This window comes from Harpia harpyja, chromosome 16 (genome assembly GCF_026419915.1).
Source record: "Harpia harpyja isolate bHarHar1 chromosome 16, bHarHar1 primary haplotype, whole genome shotgun sequence".
Classification (NCBI taxonomy): Eukaryota; Metazoa; Chordata; class Aves; order Accipitriformes; family Accipitridae; genus Harpia; species Harpia harpyja.
In genome coordinates, this window is record NC_068955.1 from 13,499,387 (window position 1) to 13,522,885 (window position 23,499).

Consider the following 23,499-nt stretch of genomic DNA (forward strand, 5'->3'; position numbering starts at 1 on the left):
GAGCGACACTTCACAACTTTGACCATATGTGTGTGTACATATAGCTGTATCTATGTATCTCCTCCTACCATGCTGGAGGATTTCCACTGCCTGCAAGAACTTTTACAGGTGAGATTTGTATTATTTCTTTGCTCAGAAATGCTGGAACCCCTTTCTCCCAGAAATCTGCTACCATAGTAATGTGCTCGGTCCTTCCAGAGTCGTTGTCCCCCTCTCCCTTCCCAAGGGAGGGACATCCTCTTCCCTGGGGGGTCAGCCAACAGCCAGGTATGCTCCCTGCCTGCCAGCAATCGAAGCCTCAGCCTCTCCTCTTCTAAAGGGCTTCCCAGCCCCAGATTAGCGAGGGACCAAGGTGAATTGTTGTACCACACAGCAAACGGCTTTCTCGTTAACCTAGCCATGCCCTCTTAATGTTCGGCTGCATGTCTCCTGCCTGCCGCTGGCTGTAAATAGACATCTGCCTAACAGCACCTTGCTGATGGCAGGAGGCAAGTGCCTGCATCCGTGCACGGCCATCATCCTCGGGGGGACACAGGGCAGTACCAAAAAGCTTCAGCCTCTTGCTTTGTTTTACAGGAGAAACTGAGGCAAGCGTTTCATCCATGCTCATATGGCAAGTACATGATGGATGCTGGGGCGACCCACGGCGTGGGGGTGTCTGTGCAGAGAGCTGCCCGCACCGCTCAGTAGCACGCTGTACTCATAGCACGTATTTTAAGTATTGACAAAGTCTCCTCTTCCCTGGGAGACCTGCGTGTTCAATCGCCTTTTAACCCTCCCAAGCAGTCTTTACTGACTAGTTGTTTTATACACTTTGATTTCTTGCTGCCTGTTTTAGGATGCAGCGTTAAGCAATGATGGCCTGAGATGTGAGGCACGGGGCTCAGGTTTTGGGATTGGGACTTCAACCGCTATCTCCACGCCTGGAGGATGTAAGCTCAGTTCCCCCCAGACTGAAATAACAGCTAATATCATGACAAAAATGACATCTGAAGGCATGTCCCTCCATGCCCAGTTCTTATGGCTCCTCTCTTGCCGTATTCCTCTGTTACATGCTGAGCATTGTCAGGTACGATTTTATATTTATCTAAATTAAATCTTGTCCCATTTAAACATGCCCAACTCTCTAAGATGTCCCAGGCTAATTCACATTTTGTCCTTTTTTGTGTTTTCCATCCCTCCTCCTCCATCGATCCACAAACATGATCAATGTTATAATTTATTTCCTTTTCCTCCTTTCACCCTCTCCCATGGCTCTGTTCTCTTCCAGGACTTTAATGAAAGTTTTTAATAGCAGTCAGCTGAAGGCTGACCTGCTCTTTCCTTTGCTGAATGCCTCCTGCTCTATGGACAGGCTCATGAATGATTCAGTTGTTTGGGTTCTAGCTGGCAGCTGTGGCAGAATTACTCAAAAGAAACATTTCTGAGGTTTGTCCACACTTCCAAGTTGAACAATCCTGAACCCCAGAGCAGGGAGTGGAGACCTAGATCACAGGACAGCAAAGGCGGCTGCATATTTATTAAATATGATTTTCAACCCCCAAAAACCCAAACCCTAATGTTATTCAATGTATTTTACTATAGTTAATAGCATTGGATGGGGCTATTAAAATCACAGTCCCAACAAATGTGGGCTCTTAGTGCTCTTTTCACCAAAAACCCAAGGCTGCTTTCTGGAAGGAAACTGAATTTCTACGAATGTGGGCAAGAAGAGGCAGCATTTCACAATCAGAGCAGTGGGTCACTGGGCATGCAGTTAAGGTGCTGACTGGGAATATAGGAGCTTGATGTTACATCCCCAGTTTGCCTGGAGGTTTGAGGACACCTCTTGTATTAGGGTTTTTGGCAGAGCTCAATGACCCCTTTAGCAAAGTGACCAGATGTTATCGGAGCTGGTGCTGGATGGGAACGGACAAGCACACAGCACCACAGGAGAAGTCTGTCCTGCACCTGCCTGAGCGAGAGCTGAGCGCTGCACCTGCGAGCCCGCTGCCAGAGCCTGCTAAGCACGGTGGACAAATTAATTCCTATCAGTGTTTCTTTTCCCCCTCTAATCATATTTTCTTTTCCTTGTCCCCTTAGATCGAAAACTTCCTTTTAGTATCTGTACAAGCTGTGCCAAGCCCTGGTTGCAGCTGTACCACTTAAATTCTGCCTGTAATCTAAGTAACAATAAAAATATTGCTCCAAAGGAGTTATGACCCTGCAAAACTGCTGAACTCTGGTGGCACTCCTCTTCTGAAACCAACAATGGGAAACACAAATCGACATCGAACTGCAGCCTCTGGTTTAGCATCAGCAATTTTTTCTAGTTTTGCGTAGCCTGGAGCTTCGAGTAAACTCGATTCTGCTCTTGCAGGCAGAGGTTTTTGGAACATGAATGCAAATAACTTCTGCTCTCCACCTAATGCTGGAGAGATGCTCTTGTTTCACCGCTTTAGGATTCAGAGTCCTTCCCGGAGACAGGGTCCAAGGATGCTTGTCGTCTCCCGGGGGGGGACCACGTGCTGCCAGCCTGTGGGTTAACTAGAAGCAGGAACTAGGCTAGAGCAGAGAGGGAGTTTAGGGTTTGGGGGGAGGGAGGCAGTCCCTACTTTACCTGCTCAGAGCCAGCTCAGGGGAACACATTCACTTTTCTGGCCCAGTTTTTAATGCCACTTTTCCCCAGGAAAGGGTCCTGGAGGGAGCAGGCAGGGAGCCACAGACCCCTCAGGTGCTTCCACTTGCCCCACACACAGACCCTGCAGGCAGGGGCAGCCCTGCTGACACCACCTCCTAGGCATGGGTCAGAAACAACAGGCTGTAATTAAGGCAATTATGCCTTTAATTAGGCATAATTAAGCTAATGGCTTTTTTTCCAGTCTACATCCTTTCTCCTGGATAATGTATGAGCCAAGCTCTGAGCTCCCTTTCAGGGCTAGTAGGACGCAAATGTTCACCCCTTGTTTCCTCCAGCTAATTAATCCTGTCCCCAGTCCCACTAGAGGTGGCAGGAGATGCCCCCAGTTGCTCGTAATGAAGCTGGGACGTGCATGAAGGTTATCTGAAGGCCTGAAGGGACTCCCAGGTGGCTCTCCCAGGTGGGAAGGCCGCACCACTGGTGTTAGCTCCAGCAGCTCTGCAACGAGCTCTTTCCTACGCAGGAGCTGCAGGACAAGCCAGGGATGGGGGATGCATCCTGCATGCTGGAAGCAAGGGTTAAATAAACCCTGCAGTGAACAAAACAAATGTTACATCCTCTCAGCTGTGGCTTGCTCCGGTTTTTATTTCCAAGAGCAAACCCAGCCCCACTGTTACGCAGGTAAGTGCTAATTTGGATGTCTCTGACACCAGAGTGAAGAGCAAGAGATGGTCTCTGGGCCAGAGCAAACATTGCTCCTGCTGGGTAAGTGATAGAGAAATGAAGAGGGAGGAAATACAGAGATGCTTTTTGCTTCAGCCATTTCACAGAGCTGTGCCCATCTCTGTGATGACTTTTTGCAGCTGGCCTCTTCTGCAGGCAGGCTGAAATGTCCACCTGAACTTGCTGTCGAGCATTTGCCTTAGGAGACTCATTCTTCCCACCACACTTGACTAAGAGAAAATGTCTGATGTCTCCCAGAGAGAGGAGCCCTCATCTTGATCTGTTCTCACATGGTGAGGGATGCCAACTCAAACAGGTCTGCGGAAAATGAATTGGAAAAGGGCAAATGGAAAAAGTGGGTTGCAAAGGGGGCAGCCAGGCTGGGGCGCGAGTGGGGTCTCCTCCCGACGGGGAGCAGTGCTGGCCTCTCCCTGTGTTTCCCTCCTGTCATTGCTGGGATACCTTGGGGGCCACTTGCTCTGCATCGTGGGCTGCAGCGGCCCAAAATTATGGGCAGGAATAAACCAGCAGAAACAGGTGGTATCCAGGTAGCAGGAGTGTGAGCAAGGCTTAAGGTGCAAATGGATCCTAGTAGTGCCCTTTGATAGAGTCAGGTGTGAAGTTGGGTGGCACGCTCCGTATCTCTGACTTCTGCTAAGCCAGAAGACCTCCCCAAGGCCAGGTGTGTAGTTAGGTGCAGACAGACATCTCTGCATTTTGAGCCAAGCGCCCTGAGGTCATCCACCCCTTGCTTTGGAGAGGTCACCTGACCTCCTGAAGCTGGGAAGATGCCTTCTTCCTCACCACAGGGGATGGTGTGTTGATTTTACCCATGCATACGCCCCATAACTCGCACCCACTGCCAGCTGCACGGCTGGACACCAGGTTGTACGTCAGCCGTTGCTCCCTGCTGCCTCAGCATGTGGTGGGAGAGGGGCAACCACCATCCTCCCCAGCCGCTGGGCTCCTACCGGTTGGGCCAGCCTGCAGGCTGAGATCCATGCTGATAGGGGCCAGGGATCCCAGCTGGCAGGCTTCATTTGGGGCTGTTGTTTGCTGCAGTGACAAAGCTAAGGCTGAGGAATTGCCTGCAAGCAAGGTCAGCCTTAGAGCTGGTGCTCCCAGCTCTGAGCTCTTTGCGGTGGCCCTGAGCTTGGTGGGGACACTGGCTTCTTGCCACCGGTAAGCCAGTGGTCCCTGCCCACTCCTGCAAGCCTGCTTCTACCAGTTGCAGTGGCAGTTCACTGGTGGCCCTCTGGGAGGCTCCTGCCTGCAGCTTTGGGGTGAGCGGCAGTGCCAGGATCAGGCCCATGGCATCTGGTCCAGCAACCTGTTCATGTGCAGTCCCTGCTTGTTGCTGAGGAGCACTGTGGCCACACTCTCCTGCCCTCGCGGGCAGCTCTCAAAGGCATCTCGGCGCTTTCTAGGCATCCGGCCCCAGTCATCTGGTGGGATTAAATCCAGCCTGTATCACATCTGCCTAAAAGATTCTTGGGGACCTGGGGCTCAGCTGCTCCCTGGAGTAGCATCTCACATTGCCTCTGTAACTCAGGTGCCAACATGACTTTAATACAACTTTTTAAAGAATGCATTTGTATCTAGTAAGCCCTTGAGTACAGCAGAGTCCCTTTTATATTGAAATTCAGGCTCCTCAATAACATTTTATTATGAGGCTTGCTATTTTTGGAATTGCTGCTACTCTGTTATGAGCAAGGAACCTAACATCCTTCGATATGAAATCATTAAGGGCACAGCAGAGTTCATTACAGGGGCATTTCTCTGGATTAAGAACAAATCAATACCACATACTAATATCACAGCCTGGTACCTGGCTTCGGTTGCAAATAGCACATCCAGAGGCAGATACTCTTCTTTTGGCCTCTTGTGCACTTCTTCCAGTATCTTATTTACTGTTTTCCCCCAAGCTGTTGTGATGGATTTATGAGCAGACAAAATCCAAAGGTTGTTTTTCCTTCAGCTACCTGAATAGCGTAGCTTTTAAAATAAAGAAGAAAGAAATAACCAGCTTAAGTTTGTGATATTGCAGTAACCTCACATGCAATATGACTTCCCTGCTTCTGTCGGCGGAGCCCCCTGGAAGCGGAGGTGTGGAAGGGAGCGAAGGCCTGAAGCTCTTTCCGGTTACGTTTAGCTGATCAGAGTTAGAATAAGTTTCAGATGTGTTGAGTTAGGAACACGCCTGGGGGAGGTGAGTTGGGAGGGAAAAAGGGAAAAAAGGATGAGGATAATTTATAAGAAGGCTCCAACAGAAGGAAGAGCTCTTGCTGATCAAGTATACCCTGGAGGAGTCACCTTCTTTTGGGAAAATCTGCCCTGGATTGAGATGTGGGAACAGTTAGAGTTTGTTGGCCTCATGGGCATGCTGCACTGGCAGGGAGTGAGGGTAAGCACCGCCATCTTGGTGGGACTGGGGCAGCATGGCCCCAGCCTCCATGAAGGACCTTCACTCGGGCAGTGCATGACCACCTTGATCCTGGGTGGAAGCTCCAGCTTTGCTCCGGACAATGCAGATCTATGTCCCGGACCTGGCCTGAAGCAGGTTTGCCCATCTGTGGTTTCAGACAAGAGCAGGATAAAAGAGGTTTAACTGTGCTCAGCATGGGGCTGCGGGGTGGATGGGGGATGCCAGGCTGTCAGGAACCACCAGCTGCTCTGGCTGTTGCTCAGCCATCAAGAGATGTGTCTCGAGATGTCTCCTGCTGTAGCTGAAACGGGAGTTTCTCCACGATGCTGCTCCCAGCTATTGCAGCACACAACGTTCATTTGGTTCGGTAGCAGTGCGGGTAGCTGACATGAAAGCTGCTGAGGCCAATGGCATTTGTTTCTCTTTATTTATTAGAAGTAATTATTCATCAGTGGAATTTAATTATTACTTTTTTGCCTTTTAAAAATGTTGCTTAATGGAGGAAAGCAGCCATTTGTCTAGGCTGCATTTAATGCTGAGTGGATCCAAAGGGGGTTTTCTTCAAGCTGTTTTGACAACAATAATAATAAAAAAAAAATCAAGTTGGTGAAGTGTGGAGCTGTAGGCCATCTCTGTAATGATCTGAAGCACTCAAGCCCTTATTAACTTAATGCTTTCATTTACTAGCTCATTCCTGGAGGAAGACCTCCTAGTCAAACTGCTATTGCTCCTTTAAAAAACTAAAGTTAGTAATTGCTTCAGCTTCACATCTCATTATGAGGAAAGGCCTACAGCTGAGAGCAGCACTCATCTTCTTGGTTTTGTTTTTAAATTTTCAGGGGGATGTTCAGCAAAACCTCTTGTTACACCTCCGGCCCAAGTGTTAGCTGTTCCATTGCTGTGTATAAATTTATAAAATCAATTACAGAAGTTCTGCATTTCCACTTTCTTTGGAAACGGGAGGCTTGAGAGTTTGGCTGGATTGAAAACTGTTACTGTATTGATGAAGAGCTGGGCAGATCCTGCCAGCTGGTGGGTGGTGGCTGATCAGTGTTGGTAGGAGCACATCCTCTTTCATCAGTGCAGCCTTTAACCCTGAGTAGTCGACACTGCTCTGATTACCATTTACCCCGCTGTTCCTTTAAGTGGATGTTTTCTCCCTTCCCTCCTCTAGCACTGTCTGGGAAGGAGCATGCTTTCACACACATTACCATAGGGAAGACTTAGTTAAAAAGAAAAAAAAAAAGGGGGGGGGGGTAGGGGGGAAGCACTTTAAGGCAGCTTTGATTAAGTAGCTGGCGATAATTGGGCTTTAGCTGTGTACTTGTACATTCTGGAGAACTGGGGACAGTGATGCTGCTGATCTCTGAATTGCTGCACAAGCTCAGGGAAGCAGCTTTCCATCAGCAGTTCCTGCACTGGGCTCTGCTTACAGTCAAAAAGCGCTTTTTTATCTATTGAAAGCTATTCCATTAGGATTTGAGGGCAGTATATGATAGGGGTCCTTGATAAAAGGGAGGCAAGAAGATATCAGGGGTTGGGTGAGATTAGGCTTTTCCTTGTTGCCCATCTCTGATAGTTTCTGAAGAGCAAGATGAGTGCCATCTCAGAGGTACAGGCAGGGAAACTGAGGCACTGCACCAGTGGCTTGCCCAAGGCTTGCGTAACAAGCCTGTTCGTTCTTGCCAAGGCCTGTCCCTAAATACACACCTTGGGGTGAAGCATTTTTCTGCCTTTGAAAGACACGAGCAATGATGTTACGTGGAGATGTGCAAAGAGAGTCTCCGTTGCTAATGTGACCAGTCTGGAGAAAGCAAAGAGAGGGTGGAATGGGATGGACCCGAAGTACACCAGCGCTGGAGGAAAAATTCCCACTGAGCTTCATCCACTTGCATCGGGTCTCTGGAGAGATGGTGGTAAGGACAGTGACATTTATGTTAATCTCTGAAGTAATTCAAAGCTTGTAGATACCACTGTCGTGAACCACTAGAAAATGTGGAAAGCAGCAGCTCAGGAAAGGTCAGCACCTAAAGGTGGGTGCTGAGCACAGCTCTCCTGCTGCTGGCACTGATTTCTTTCTTTTTTTTTTTTTTTTTTAAAAGCAGTTAATTTCTTGGAGTGCTCCAAGCAGACCTGGTTTTAAAAGAAGGAGGTCTGATTCGCAAAGGGCGGGTATTCAGTATTCATTCTTCCTAGCTCCAAATCCAGCCTGTGGGGTGGGGCATGGGTTAATTCAAAATCATCAGTGCCTACAGAAAGTCTTGACCACAGCCTTGGCTGCTTGCTTTGAAGTTTGCTGTTAACTGCCGGTTTCTTGCGCTCCCCGAAGTATACGGGCTTTTAGCTTTTTGTCTGCTGTTCCATGCCTGCCTTTGATCATATTTGTTCAGCTTCTGAAAGCAGGAAATAATGAATCTGTTTTCTTAAAACGCTTGCTTCGTGTTTGGGAGGGATAAATGAAGGACTTTCCTGCATGGATTTTCTAGCTTGGCTATTACAAGACACAGTGTTTGATACAGGAGCAGATGCATCAGGAAGGAAATTGTGGGGAAACTCATGTGGTGCTTGGGAGCTCTGTGTCTTGCCCCCAGCTACATGTGACCTACAAGCCCAAGACAAGGTGTAGGTCACCAAAACGGGTGACTGACAGAGTCTGGAAGATGTGCATTTGTGGAGAAGGAGCAATAAGATTGCGGCTACAAAACCTAACGCTCTCTGCATGTCTTAGCTTTACATCCCCTATATATTTCTGTAGGGGAGTCTCAAGGAGAAAGAGAAGAGGGTTTAAATGAGACCTACTCCCATGTAAATATTGTGCTGTTTCCAAGCGCTAGCCCAAAGCGAAGCTGGTGGCTGGAGTCGCTGCAGCCAAAGATAACTTCTTACCTGTTTGGTTTTTGTTTTTTTTTTTAATGGCCTTATGTGCTGGAGATGCACATGGCTGAGGTCTGCAGCAAGATCTGAAAGCTCTTTGAGTATCTAAGGCTTGGGCACCTCAAACAGCTTTTCTTAGTAGAACTTAACAAAATGAATTAATCCTGGACACTCGAGTGGTGTAGGGCACCACACGCTACCAGGCCATTTTAAGTCACATTGAAGTTAATGAAAAGACTCCCACAGACTTCAGTGGGCGACATATCAAACCATGCAGCACGGCAAAGCCGGAGTCTCAGCCACGTGCTTGCTCTTCTTGGGTTTCAAACATCTCTATTGTGCCGTCCCTATTGAACAATTAAAAATGCTTTCTCACTGGCTGGAGGAATTGAATAAACATTGGATCTGAAAACAAAGCCATGATGTAAATCATGGCACAAGCACACTGAAGGGGAAATCAAAGCTGTGTTCATCATCCAGGCAGTTGGAGACAGGTAGAAACAACATTATTTTGGAGATGTCTCAACTGAGAAGTTCCAGGAGTAAGAAAATCTCGCTGGCTAATTAAGCTCAAATGGATGTACAGGGGTCTGCTCAGAGAGAGGACTAAGAAGAAGTGCTCTTTTCTTACTAAGATCAGTACTACAGTTAGAAACTCTTTGGAATTAAACTGCTTTTAGAGGTAAATAGGCTATTTAGTTTTGGTGGTGTTTTTTTTTTTTTTTTTGGCAGGAGCCGGGGGAAGAATTGTTTTTTCCTGTAGAGCTATTTGCAGGGAAAGAGGCAGCTCATGTTCTGGATCCTCATAGTTTATTACCAATGAAATGTAGATTTGTAGCCACAGGGCTAGTTAGGCATCTCTATGGAAACATACAGCTGTGGGGTTTGTGCACTGGTTATAATCAGGGTTTTCAGAGTTTTCATTTTTCTTCATACAGACAAGAAGCATATACAAGAAGTCAGACTTTAGTATCCAATTCCAGGCTGCATTTGGGGAAAGGTCATGGGAAGAACAAAACCCCAGCACACACCTCTCAGTAAATCAGCCTGGGGTGAGACCCTCACAAGAGGTTGTTTTTCAGAGCAAAGCTCCTTTTGAAATATAAGGCTTGAGGCTTGTTACGGATAGGCAGAAAAGCACTTCACTTCCTTCCTGCAGATGGACTCAGAATTGTGATCAATAGGGTTTTTTTTTTTTGTTTAAAACTGTCATTTCAAGAACCATAAAGCTTTCCAAGCACACACATACCTTGGTGCTGATGCTCCAGGTAGAAGCAGGATGCTGGACTCCACAAGCAGATTCCTCTGCACTTTCATGACCCCAACTCCCATCATGCGAGTGCCCGAGTGCTTCTCAGGCACTACTTCATTATTTTTAGATGATAGTGATGTGTCCAAGTCCTGCTGGAGGCTGCCCTGGCCCCTGGGAGGCTGCAGCCTGGCTGACAGGTTCTTCCGTTACACTTCTGACTGTGCTTGCTTGCTTTTCCAATATCAGGTTAGCATGATCCCTGCACCAGTCTTTCAAAACAGACTTGAAAATTTTCCAAAACGCTTTACATATAAAATGAATAAACAACTGCAGAGAAGTGATGGGATTTTTGTTTTTTCAGCAGTCTTCCAATTGACAGACTTCTGCATGTAATTAAAGGCTGCATATTCAGTACAATTTCTCTTTTTTTGCCACTTCTGCCTATCTGTTACTTCTGCTGAGGGCTCCTTTTTATTAAGATTCAGGGAAAACCGAGGCTTGCTTTTTTTCCTGTGTATATGCATGTGTCTTTTACATTGGCTTTAAAAAGTATGGTTATTGTGAGCATATTTAATGGCTCTTCTCAAAGAGATCTGGCAGGTTAGAAAGCAGATCCAATACGCTTATGTTATTAACAGCTGCAGAAACAAGCACAGGGAAAATGACAGCGAAAAGGGAATTACTTTCCTAGTTACCAAAAAGCAGGGGTGAAAGCTGGGCTTTATAGACATCCATTGAAAAATTCACTGACTATGGAACAGGATTTAAGCTCTGCTTCTGCTCCTAACCCTCCCAAGGACAAAACTCTTGAGACAACCTTCCATATGAACATGATAAACTGTTTGCTTTGCCACATTACAGAAATGGCTTTTTTGGTCAATGCTGCATTTGCAGACTCCCAAGAAAAAGCTGCGATGCAGACAGGTTGTCATGTGTTGCATGAGCTCATATTAATGCCTTCTGTGACTTAGTCTTGCTACTCGGGTGTTTTTGCTGCTCCTTGTGTAACATCTGTCTGACGCAGTGATACCAGACTGTCATTGGCTTCCACTGCACCCTGTTTTCTGTCCAAGAAACAGCAATGAGAGCAACCAAGGTGGTTTTTCTTTTTCCTTTGAATTTTTGAATGAGGCCTGCTGTGTTTTTGTGAATTGCATCTTCATTGTAAGTATTTACGAGCCAGAGCTTTTTGCATCCGACAACTTGGCATCAGCTTTGAAAAGAAACATGTTATTCTAAAGCAGAAAACTAGATTAGAAAATTGCTTTTGCAGATAGAAACAAAGTACTGTCGGCTCATCTAATCCAGTTCTTTGGCACTGATGCAGGCCAGCTTTCTGCATGGCATAATGCATGGCTGCCTCTGCCAGACGTACCAGCCTGGGCTGCTGCGCTTTCTCAGTACAGCTCACGGAACGAGTGCTCGGCCTGGCATTTTGACCTTTCTGTGAACAAGCTGGCACGTATCTCCACAAAACGCTCCACTGTAACACGGAAAAGTGTCCTACAAGAGTTCCGTTTGGAAAGGTCATCCTATATTTCATAGTGTCCCTTTTAAAAAATAGCCTGAAAAAGAAATGAAGGTTGTTTGTTTTTTTTTTTTTAAAAGTGTGTTTAGCTAGCTAATACAGCAGGCATGCAGAACATAAGCTATCCAACCAACTATGAAACAAACACTAGAATTAATTGCTTAATTCTCTTTGCATTAAGATAAAGCATATGGTTTTAAAATGTCTTCAGTGAAGAACTCCTGAGTATGGGAAACATCTACTATTGCCTTGTACTAAACTGAAAAGCAAGTTCAACTGTAAAGATTGGTGGGGTGATAGCCAAAGGCAAGCTGTCCTGCAACTGATTTTGTGAGACAATCTAGTTTTAAGGTTTTTTACTCCAAGTTTGACCCAGTAAGCACATTAAATAATTACCATCTCTGGAAACCCAGGTTTTGTTCAAACCAATTTCTCTGTAGTTCTTCAGCTATGGAAAAGAATCCACAGAGCTACTTCTTACCCAGCAGCCGGTATGCAAGTGCCAGAAGTTTAACCGTACCAGGGAGTAACAGCCTGCAAGCCAAGAGATTATCATCTGTTCCAGCCTGTTTTCTACAAGGCTGCTGTAAACGACGATTTGTCCTACATTTGTGTCTGGGTTAACACCCATTTGAACATTTGAACAGAATCCTGAGCATGCACAGACGTAGGAATTGGCCTCCTTCATTTTCAGGTAAGGTGGGTGTGTCTGCCTGTGCACCGCCCCCCCCCCCCCCCGAATGATGCGTTTTCTGGATGTCAGAGAACAGTGTGAAACATGGTCCAGCTTTCAACCTGATCGTGTGACAGGAAGGTGAGACCTTTCGGCAGGGTCAGCGCCTGTCTCGCAGCGTAGGTAACCTTCACGAGCCCTGCATGTACAGCTGACCTTTCTGTGTTTCGTTCCACCAGGAGCACAGAGTGCTCTCCGTTGGGCCAGGCAGGACCACACCACATGTGCGGCACAATGTGAAGCCAATGAAATGACTAACAAGTGGAAAGCTTGACATGCGTAGCAGCTACAGAGGGGTGCAGGTGCTTGGCAAGATCAAGACTTTAATCCTGTTCACACCAGCATGCGTAAATTCTCACATCCAGTGCTTTCCATGGGAACACTCATACATGTTTTACCTAAATGAAGGGCACTGCACCATCTGATCCACTGTCTTTTGTAATACAGCAGCCCCGGTGTTTTGTAAGAACTGGGGTAGAGACTGCGAGTTGACTTTAACTGTGGTGGAAAGTGCACTCTGTTAGCTCCAGAAGCTTCCTAATGCCTCATTCCTACCAAACAAACTTACCCGCTTCCCTGTTGCTGGAACCCTGAGCTTCAGTCCCATGCTTCTAGCCCCCTTCCTTGCCTGCCTAGAGCAAAACACTGAACTGGTTACTTAATAGTACTGCTAACCTCAAAGTAACCAGCACAAGGAAAGGGCAAGATCCAAGCATACGCTTAACTCTGTCTAGAAACTGTAGGAAAGCTACAGGGAAAGACCTCCTTTATTTCAACATTTTTATGAAATATAGTAATTTTTCAACATGAACAAACATTTAGTTTTGCTGGCAGAAGCATCTAAAAGTTCACAAAACAACTCCAAACACAGATTTAAAATGAAGCATCTAAACTTTTAATCTCCATATCTTCATTAAGTGGACTTCATCTTTCCTTGGTTTCCTTGAAAGAGGTTACTGTCTCGGGGCAGTATTTTCTCCAGAAGGAAAACATCTCTCAATGGTTGCAGTACAGGTGGCTTTCATCCTTTACTGCCTGAAGTCCAGTTTCAAGTTTAGAATTAGAGATACGTTCCGCATGGCTTACAGCACGGTACTTTTTTCATCTCATTTCTCCAGGGGTGCGTAATTCAAAAGCTTCTCAATCAGATCCACGTGGGCTAGGAGCATTCTGCGGCAGCAGTATCTCTTCAAACCAAGGGCATCCAGGGCATCTCTATTAATGAACAGGAACAACAATAAAAAAAAAATAATGGATGAAGTGAGTCAGAACCACTTGTAAGTGTTCCTAAGCAACATACTGATGACTTTGAGCTTAGTCATAGAGGAAAACTTGTTTGCAGTTCAAACTAAGAAATAGAAATTTAGCATGTGCTGTTAAGGTTCTTTTCCATTTAATGCTGTTGACAGGGTGCTTGCCTGTTCTCTGGCCTGCAAGAGCACACAATCTTCTGTTGAAGATGGCATCTAGCTGACCCAGCTACCAAACTTTCAGAGGTAAGTCTGCAGAACTCCCATAGGAGCAGAACTGTAACAGACACAACTCTTATGAATTTCCTATTCTGAACTACCCCACTCACGAGGGCATATTTGGTCATGAAACAGCAAGGTTAAGTGAGATGCAAGTATTTGGGTTTTGGAAATAAAATTTTAGTCTTCACAGCTGGAAGGAGACTTGAAATATGGTACATTTCTAACCTCAATTATTTAGTTACAGTAATTCAGTCTTCCTTTTACAAGCACCAGTCTGTGGAAAAGAGGAGCTGATCTGGTTAAAAATCTGATCAATCAAGAGGTGTGAATGTGGTAACAGGAACACAGTTCTGAAACAGGGAAGTCTTTCCCACTCCTCTTAAAATCCTTGACAGTCCATAATTAAGCTCCTCCTAGTTGTATGGTAGAAGGTAGCACGAAAGCACCAGACAGTCTCCTGACACAGGAATAAGGAATAGCCTCTCTGAGCATTGTTATCCATGCTATTGTTAGCATCTCTAAGCACCGTTATAACACAATGTTTCTGTAAACTGAGGATGATACTTTCCTACTTCACAAGATAAATTTGTGATCTAAGCCACCTTAAAAGGGTGAGAGATATATAGAAACTAAAATAACTCACAATGCAAACTACCCCACATATGGACGGGATGCTAATCCCGAGGAAGGCTAAAATCCTTTCCAGTTCCCCTATCAAGGCATTCAGTTATACAACCTGTTCCCCACAAATATACAAATAAGGATGTGCAGACTGCTCAACAAGAAATTTGTGTTTTACAGTCTTTCCACTTAATTCCTTCTGAGTGACTGCTTGAGATTCTTACGGCTGCGTAGAGAATGTGTGAGTCATCCAAGCCTAAACCACTGCACGTCTTCTATGGCTATCGCTATCAGACCTCTTAAGGATAGGTGACACTATCCAAGCTCTTTAGCACCAACCTATTAACCATAAAGCCAGTCTGCTACTCCTTCAGAATTTGACATTCATGAAATAGGACTGATCTCAGGTCTTTAGATCTATATGATGCAGTGCAACAACCCAGCATTTGCTTAAAACAAATGTAGTGTCCTGAAACCTGTAATTCTCCTGTAAAAAGAAGCTGATTGATAGATACTTTTCTAATTACAAATGACTGAAAGGAAGCCTCTGCATAAGCTGGACCATGGTAAAAGGTTGTTTGGCTTCAAGCAGTACAGTCTAACTGCATGGAGTCAAATTCCAGCAGCTTCTCTGATGACGTCAATTAGTCCTTGTACCTATCAACAGTTCTTCAAGGGCTTAAATAGCAGGGCTATTCATTTTAGGACTAGCACTTGCAAAAGTTATTTAGGAGAAGTATATGAACACTGTATTTTTTTAAAAAGAATGTTTATAAATAATATCACATGATATCTAAACTTTCCAAAACACTTGAGAACAAAAGCATCTCATAGCTCTAAAAACTTACGTATCTACAGACATCTGGAAAGTTCTGAACCTTCAAATGCAGTTACCAGACATGCAAAATACTAACATTAATCACAACTTTAGTAGTCATACTATATATTTCAGCTAAAATAACTTCAGTTGCATTTCCCTTTTCCTCTAGCTTCCAAGAGCTTGTGGAAAAAGAGCAATTTTAAGGGACAAACAGAAAGGTGTGGGTCTTTTTTAAGTACAAATTGTTTAGACAAGTTTATTTCTTCCATTTTGTCCATCTGTTTCTTAAGCCACCATTAATAGTGATTCTGACGCTGCACTGTAAGATTTTAACTGTTTGATATCTGTAAACTCCGCTTCTGATGTTACAATACCACAACTGCATTAGTTTGAACAGGCATCCCAGAATCACACCAGTGTCCACAGCAATCGTTTTCAAGTGAGCATTTATCAATAACAACATACATACAAAAGCAGAGGAGTAATGAAGACAGGAAAAATATTAAAATGTAATACTTGGAAAGTAAGTCAGAAGTGCTACCAGAATAGCTCTGCTAAATTCCAGTATTAGTGAGAAATGATTAGCAACCCATACTATTTTAATGCTTTTAACTCTATAAATGAAATAAAAAAGATGGTTTTTGTAGGAACTTTCCAAATACCTTTAGTTTAGCAGCTGCAATATTCTACTTGGCTATGGCAGTTAATGTAAAATGCACATGCGATGTAAATGCACTCTAAAAAGGCCACTCAGAAGTAATGAGATTTAAGAAAAGTACTGAACTGGACAGTTTCTAATGAAACTGATAAAGGGGGTGGACGGGAGGGGGGGATGCGGGATGGGACATCCTTCCCCTGCAAACTCCACATCAAGCAGTGAGAAGTACAGAGAACAATCACAACTTCCTACAAGTTTAGATGAGGCTTAAAAAACAAAGCTCTCCTTCCCTGTTTGTTCTGTGCTCCACTGTTTAATGTTTGACAAAATAATATTCTAAAGGATAAGAATGTTTTCAGATTAACTTTAGAGAACCAGCAGCAAAATCTGTGTTGTTAATATATATTCTTCTGACAGTTCATAGACATAAGTCCATTAAAAAAACCTATTAGTAATCCTAACCATTTGAATGCAAAGCAAATACTCTTTTCTCTCTACTTAACAGTTTCAACATCACTTCAGGAAGTCCCTCAACTTCTAACATTTTTTTTTCCCCCACTCCTTCGAATTGCAAACATCTGTGGTTTTTTTCCTTCATACTTAAACTTGATGACAATGTAAATATTTCTCAAGAGTTACCTTCTCAAACCCTTCTGAAGTAGTCCCACCACAGCTAGACCCTCCCTGAACTACTAAAAGACAATTTTGTCTATGCAAAGCATGCATAGACTTCCTAAAATAGAATTGTTAGGACTATCAGTCAGGTGTCTAGAGCAATTAAACTTCCCCTTCCCCCTAGCAAACCAGTGCTTTCAAAAGAGGCTGGCAATTCTGGGTAGCCAATATGAAATGCTTTTAAGAAAACCTAAAATTGCTATACATTCTTAACCATGTTAGTTACTTCTTACGCTTGTAACTTCTTCTTTCTCTCCCCTTTAAAAAAAACCCACATTGGTGTCTAAGTTGACTGCTTGTTTCTTTCCTTCCCGTTCCATATGGAGTTAAATATTTGAGGCTGTTTTGGGTATAAAGGTTATGACTTGGCAACTTTCTGGCTACTACCCAGAAAGATTCAGTAGGGAAACAAGTACTTTCTTACCTATCATAATTTTTAAGCTCTGGTTAAATAGTTAGCTTCAGAACGTATCTGTAGTTTTCAGTCTCTTTATGGCTACTGAGTAATGCCACGATCCTCACTTGTGTATCTTATGCACTGTGCAATTGCATCTAAAATCTGAGTCAAAGGACATACAGAAATAATACCCACCCTTCTGTATATTCTGCTTGCAGAAGGCCGAGATAGGCTTCCCACTTGTTTCCAACTATTTTGCCACACGTGAAGCATCTGACTGGGATGATCATTTTTGCACTGTGGCTGTAACATTAAAAAATACAGTATCAGACCTCCGCAAAGTGACGGAATACTATATTCAAACCCCAGAAAGGAAATTCGCAACTTGTACAAATCTCGAGCGGCAGCTCAACAGGCTACGTGACAGTAAGCGAGACAAGAGGCCGCGTCACGGAGGTAACGGCTTAAGGCCGTGCTTCACCGCCTAACCGTCAGGCCCGCACCGCCTCCCACGCCGGGCAGTTCCGAACAGGGCGCTGGGCAGCGCCGCTCCGCCGGGAGCCGGAGGCCCAGCCCCGGGAGCGGGTTACCCCTGCCCCACGGGCCGGCACAAACAGGCCTAGAGGCGGCTGCAGGGCCAGGGGAGCCCGGGGCTGAGGTCTCGCTCGCCGGGCCAGGCCTCCCCGGAGAAGACAAGACCGGTCCCAGTTTCGCCCGCGAACCCCAGCCTGAGGCGGGGAGGAAGCCCGCGGCCCCTTCAGGCGACTCCTACCGCAACGGCTCCTCCGCGCTCCCCGAACGGCTGCCAGGGCGCTACCAGTGCGGCGAGGCGGGGGAAAGCGCGCCGACGCCGGGCGGACCGACGCGGCGGGCGGGAGGCGGCCCGGCTCACCCCCGTTTCTGCGCAGGGCGGCGAGATGGTAGCGGCCGAGGGTACGGCGTCCCGGGCGGCTCAAGGGAGTGCGCGCGCGGGGCGGGCTTGCCTTCGCGTTTCGCGTGTGGCGCGCTGAGTGGCAGCTGGGGCGCCGGGAGCGCGGAGCGGCGGCACCGGCGGTGCGAGCCACCGAGCGAGCGAGCGCGGCGCCGGCGCCCGCCCCCGCTCCTCCTCCTCCTCCTCCTCCTCCTCCCCCCCAGGCGGGTGGGCACTTGTTGCATTGCGAGAGGGCTTTTGCAGCGACGAGACTTCTCATCCCATCCCGGCTGAGGTACCGGAGCCGTCCGGGGCGGGAAGCGCAACTGGTAGCTGTAGCCCGGCACCCGCCAGCCCCTGTCCGGCGGGAGGGGGGGGCGGCGGCGGCGGCGGGCGGGAGGGGGACTCCGGCGGACAGGGCTGTGGGACCCCGGAGTCGGGGTACCCCGCGGCAGCCCGCCGGTCCGCTCCCTCACGGGCAGGGGCGCCGGTGCCCGCGGTAGCTCCGCGGCCGGAGAGCCCGTCTCCGCAGCGGGTAGAGCCCCCTCCCCGCCGCGGCTGAGGAGCGGCCGGCCGGGGGAGGCCGTGAGGGGCTCCCGGGGGGGCCGGCGGTTGGGACCCCCCCGACTGTCGCTGGCGGCGCCGCACGTCGCCGTGTCGCGCCTCTGGAAAGGCGGCGGCGCCGCGGCCCCCTTTTGGGGCTGTTTCTCGGGGTTTTTTTCCGCCCGCCCTCGGGCGGGAGCGGCTGCCGCCGGGGCTGATCGCCCGCCCCGCTTTCCCGCCGCCCGTCCCGAGGGGTGACCGTTTATTTCTCCCCGGTGCCCTGCCCGGCCCGGACAGCGTTTACTTCTGCGAAGGCAAACTCGCCCTGGAGTCCCGGCCGAGCTGTGGGCGCGACCGCGGCCGCAGGTTTGCCGAGAGTTTGTAAAGTCTGGGGTCAGGTTGGACTCGACGCTGTCCCGTTTAACTTTTCAAGTTGCTCCGTCCTGCCGTGCGCTGTGAACGTAAACCCGAAGCGGTTCGGCGGGGGTGCACGCTGCCCTCGGGGTACTGCCCGCTGTCGTGGGGCACTGCCAGAGACCCAGCCTGGCGGGATGAGCAGCGTTTTCCCGGTTTGCGAGGGACGAGGGAAGTTCCCCTCTCTCGGGGGCGATGGCCGGTTGCAGGCAAAGCAACCGATTTTATTGGGTACCCCAAGCCGGGAAGGTTTGGTAGCAGAGGATAACGCGTCTCGAAATTGTTTACTTGTGTTTCATTAATCTAAGGATTGGGGAAGCATTAGGCACAGGCTGTGTGTGCGCTTAGCAAAGGGAAGCATGCTGTGATGGCTACAAACTTTAGGGACAGACGCTGCTGTTCTGGAGACTCTGGGATGAAGCATTAGTCTGAACACTGTCAGTTCTTATTGTTCTCTTGTTACAGCGTTAGCGTTATGCTGACTGTCCTTGGGCAGAGCAGAAATTCTCCAAAAGTATTTTATTTTGCTGCTAAAGTATCTGTGAGTTGATACAGTGCACGGCGCAGGGCCATTACTGTCAGGCATATAAATAATTGTGTCTTAATGCACAGCTTATGTTAATACGTCTTTCGTGACTATTTTTTGAACGACTGGATTATTGACCCTCTGCACCGAAATGCCAGACCTAACTTGAACCGTAAAAGAGCAAATAGTTTTGTTTTGTTAACAAGTAAGGATTTGAGGTTGTTTGAAAGCATTTTTACAATTCTGACTGCTAGTGAAAAGACAGTAATTTTTGTAGTCCCAGGAACAATTATACGCAGTTGTGAACGGAGCGAATTGACTTGGCATGGAGGGTAGATGAATCTCCTGCGATCTCTAGATTATTATCGTTATTGTTATTGTAGGCTAGCAGGAGCCAAACTGTGTCTTTTCTTTTTCTCCTTTGATTTTTTTTTTTTTGGAGGGGTTGAGAATTTGGAGATCGTGCTTTGATGCATTTTCAGCACCTGGGCTCCAAAGTAATTTTCTTACTGAACTGTGCAGTGAAAGGCAGTTGTGTTTGGAGATGGAAATTTGCAATTGGGAGTGAGAAAGAGGGGCTGTCACAGGGGCTTCATGGCAGAGCCACATCATCATTAGATGTAGGTTAGCATCTTACAGCTGCCTTGTAGAAATGTGCTTGCTTATTTCTTAAAAACAAAACTGAATTTTAACTTTCAGACCTAGTTCTCGTATCTTTTCTTTGGAAAAAGATGCTAAGAAAAATTTACTCAGCTTGTTCTCACAGTGTCACTTTAACTTCGTTATGTCTTTTCTAGATAACCTGCTTTGGCTGGGTTATGGGCTTGGTTCACTAACAGGTCTTTTATGGTTGTAGCTTCTTTGATCCTAGAAAATGTAAGAATTTTTACGATCTATGACCTGGAGAGACTGCTACATACTGAGAACATTCTCTGCTCAACTTCACGTATCCTCTGCTTAATCTGACCGTTTGCCAAACCGCAGAAGTCTGTTTAAAAGAGTTGGGGGGGGATGTACGCAGATGTGACTATTAGGAATTAGAGTCAGTGTTTTATGGGTTTTACGTTTAATCAGCTCATGCTGATTCGGGTGACTGCAGAGTGAGCCATTTGTGGCATGCCACCTTTCAACTCCTCTTTTTCAGGTGAGCTGGGTACTACTGACAGTCAACTGTTGCAGCTTAGTATTTAGTCCAATTTGGTCTCTTCAGCCAGCCTTCTGAAGATGAATGAGGACTGGAAGAATAGGTCTCTTTAAGCATCCTTTGAAGAAGAATTGCAAGAGCTGGAGTCCTATCTCCTAGAACTAATCCTAGAACTGCATGGGTCTTTCTTGTATTAAGTTCTTGTCCCATTTCTGGTCTCTTGCCACCTTCAACAAGCAGCAGTCCCCAGACTGCTGATTCTTAGGGCCTTCAGACAGCCTGGTGGCCAGGAAACCCATTGGAGCAGTCCTCAGCATTGAGCAGAAGAGAATTCCCTAGAAATAGTCGAGTTGAAGTAAGTTTGAGAACTGCAGACTGCTTTTCTGATGTGCTTCTGGAGCAGCTTCTGTCATGTGATGCTTTTGTTGTGGGGTATTGCAGATAACATACCTCACTTCTTGGTTAATGCACTACAGGACTTCTTCCTGTGATCTGAACAACTTTTGAAAGTGTTCTGTCCTACCATCACTATTGGGTTGAGTCTCATTCTTGGCTTTTTTTTGTGGATTTAGACCTACAAAATACAGCTAGGCATGACCGCTCCATGGCATTGTTAGTGATGAGTACTGAAATCCTGGACTAGTGACTCAGGAGTAGATCCTGCTTCCTATTCTCCCACCCAGAAAATGTAGGGAAAATATTGCTACTTGTTTAAAAAACAACCCCCAAAAAAGTCAGTTAAGTGACCTGACTGACTGAACTACTCTTAAAATACTTTTATAGCTTGAGTGGCTGTATGACCTCCTGCAGCTTATGTTGGCAGATTGTGTCTTTTGTGACCTTGTCTCAGTAAGCAGGGCTGTAGGAAGGAGTCGTGGGATCTCTGCACTCATACTGGTAGCGTGAGAAACCAGTGGCTGAGAATTTTTTTTTTTTTTTTTTTTAACTTTGTGGGTTGCAGTCGGTCAAGTTTAGGTGTGCACCCTCACGAGTCTGGAGACTTTTCACCTTTCACTGCTTTTCACCTTCTGTGGTTGTTCCCTTTCTGACTTTGCTTGTTTCTGCATACAGAATCACCAGGACTGAAGACTTGGGTCTTCGAAGATCTGATTTGCCAGTTAGGTAGCAGTGGTGTTCAAGGGTAGTGAATTGTTATTTAAATTCAGGACCTTTTAGAAGAACTTTCAGTGAAGGATTGTTTTGGTACTATTGATCGTGACTTGCAACCTTCTATAGACCTGTGGATAGCCCTGTTGGCTCTGGAGTTAAAAGCTGTTTCCTGTTGCTTCCTGTGGTCATTTAGAGAAAGAATGTTACCAGTTTTCACTCTATCTCTGACTAACATTTCAGAATCGTGTACAAAATCGTGTGCAAAAATTTGTGGTACCATATTCAGTGTTGTACTACTCAGATCTCAACAAAGCCAGAGAGAGAAGAACCCTAAGAGAAAAAGACTTGCATGAGTCTTGAAATGAGTGATTAAATTGGACATTAGTCAGGAACTGAAAAGTGACATGGAAAACTTAACGAATAAATATATAGCAGTAGAGAGCCAGAGCAAGAGGGGAAGATTAAAAAAAAAGGCAAGATGAAAAGACAAAGCTCCGCTGCTGTTTTCTCAGGCACATTCTCCACTCCAAGTGTATTAAATCCTGCAGATTTACTGTTGGGCTTTCTCTAGTCCTGGTTAACTACTCAGAAGTGTGTCATTCATCCCGTTCCACAAAAGGGAAAGAAAAGTGGCTCCCTCTGGAGCTAGCTAGTGTGACTTTTGAAGGACTTCCCTCCTTTCCCTCTAAAGCTTGCAGGCTCAAGGAGCAAAGACTAAGCTGGAATCTTGATTTGTTTTCCCCTTGATTTTTTTGAGCAGGTGGCTTTCTGCCCCATTATGTGCCTGTCCCCTGCCCCCCTCCCCCTCCCCCAGTTGCATATAGCTTTATGTGTGATGGTAGAGAGGTGGGGAAAGCCAAGAAGGAGAGGCAGGGATGATGGAAGGAGGAAAGACTTGTCTACTCTGTAGAGCTTTGCATTGTTTAGTTGCCCTGCATGCTGTTTAATAGCTGCTCACGCCCCTGGATTTAGTGAAACAAATACAGAAGCTGCTAAGCAAGTAGAAACGAAGAGAAACCTCTCTAAGCTGGGGATGTGACTGCAGCTTCACTGTAATACCAGACAAGCCTGATGCTGCTGATTTCATTAAAAGCAACATTCAGGGCCTCAAAGCAGGGTTTAATACTTGCTATATTTTTTTTTTAAATATGCTGACCTTATCTGGTAAGCCTGTAATATTTGTTGCAATGAAGACCAGCTGCTGCATAAATACATATATAATATCAGTTGCCAATTCAGAAAGCTGTGCTGAGACTGACTTGTTTGAAGTGGGGTTGCTATTAAAAGGCAGGTGGCAGGATGTTTATTTTACACCTTGTTAATTGCTTGTTTTTCCTGCTGTAATTGGCTTCCTAATGGGGGCAGAATGCACTTGGTTTTGCACACAAAGCTTCATTAGTGACAACCGATGGAAAGGATTCAGAGGGTGGGATTTATATGAAATACATATAGAGAGAGTAACAGATGTCTTTGCTAAATAGAGTGTATGAGGAAGTCCCATAGATGCATCCAAAAATGCAAATGTTTTTCCATAAAACGATTTAAGGTGTTTTTGTGTTAGATGTAAAGATCACTGCCTATTACTTGAGAAGGGGGCAGAGACTTTATTTTGCTATTTTTGTGGGGCAGAGACTTTGTTCTGCTTCACTGGACAGGAGTTAGGATGCTGGGGTGGTGCTCTGCACTTGGGACTCGGACAGCGTACATGTATTCATAAAGATATCTTTAATGATCTCTGTGGCATATCTAGCGATTGCTTCTGCTATCAAACTGGGAGGAGATGGTGAGCAGTGCTGGTGTTTCGTAGCTTTCTAAGATTTGTGGAGCCTTCCCTGCTGCTTGTGTATGTTAATGCTGTTTCAGGTGTCCTCCCATTCACGCTGGGCCCTTGGAGGCAGGACATTGCTATGGAGAAGCATAGCTGGACCATCTGTACTTTCAGGGTGATCCCAGTTGTGCTTAGAACACAGCTGAGAGCTGAGGTGCTCTTCTAGCTACGGATGGGTGCTCCAAAAAGGCAGTTCTTGTTTTAAGAACTACTTTTTTTTATGTGG

General features: G+C 46.3%; 2 protein-coding genes across 7 annotated transcripts in view; one reads left to right on the forward strand and one right to left on the reverse strand.

Moving 5' to 3' along the window:
• Window positions 1–12,904: 12,904 nt before the first annotated feature.
• On the reverse strand, window positions 12,905–17,707 carry POLR2L (RNA polymerase II, I and III subunit L). 4 transcript variants are annotated; one of them, XM_052810446.1, is made up of 3 exons: window positions 17,571–17,707; window positions 16,994–17,101; window positions 12,905–13,370 (listed from the first exon to the last, which is right to left on the reverse strand). In XM_052810446.1, the coding sequence occupies exons 2-3, from the start codon at window positions 17,086–17,088 to the stop codon at window positions 13,262–13,264; spliced, it is 204 nt and encodes a 67-aa protein (XP_052666406.1). In that variant the 5' UTR covers window positions 17,089–17,101; window positions 17,571–17,707; the 3' UTR covers window positions 12,905–13,261. The 4 variants fall into 4 exon arrangements, with proteins under 4 accessions (XP_052666406.1, XP_052666409.1, XP_052666407.1 ...); XM_052810449.1 differs by lacking the exon at window positions 17,571–17,707 and adding an exon at window positions 17,521–17,543 and having other exon boundaries at window positions 16,994–17,095; XM_052810447.1 differs by lacking the exon at window positions 17,571–17,707 and adding an exon at window positions 17,288–17,483.
• Window positions 17,708–17,854: 147 nt separating this feature from the next.
• Window positions 17,855–23,499, forward strand: part of TSPAN4 (tetraspanin 4) — a 486,303-nt gene continuing 480,658 nt past the window's right edge. For 2 of the 3 annotated variants that reach the window (XM_052810435.1, XM_052810441.1), the window contains exon 1: window positions 17,855–18,003. The gene's annotated coding sequence lies outside the window, so the exon portion shown is untranslated. The remainder of the gene's footprint in view (window positions 18,004–23,499) is intronic. The other variant, XM_052810436.1, reaches the window with a different exon arrangement.

Coding starts and splice junctions, on each gene's coding strand:
- POLR2L (XM_052810446.1), bottom strand. CDS start 17,088: ATGATCATCCCAGTCAGATGCTTCACGTGTGGCAAAATAGTTGGAAAC. Junction 13,371..16,993: donor CAAGCAGAATATACAGAAGG/GTGGGTATTATT, acceptor GTTCATTAATAG/AGATGCCCTGGATGCCCTTG.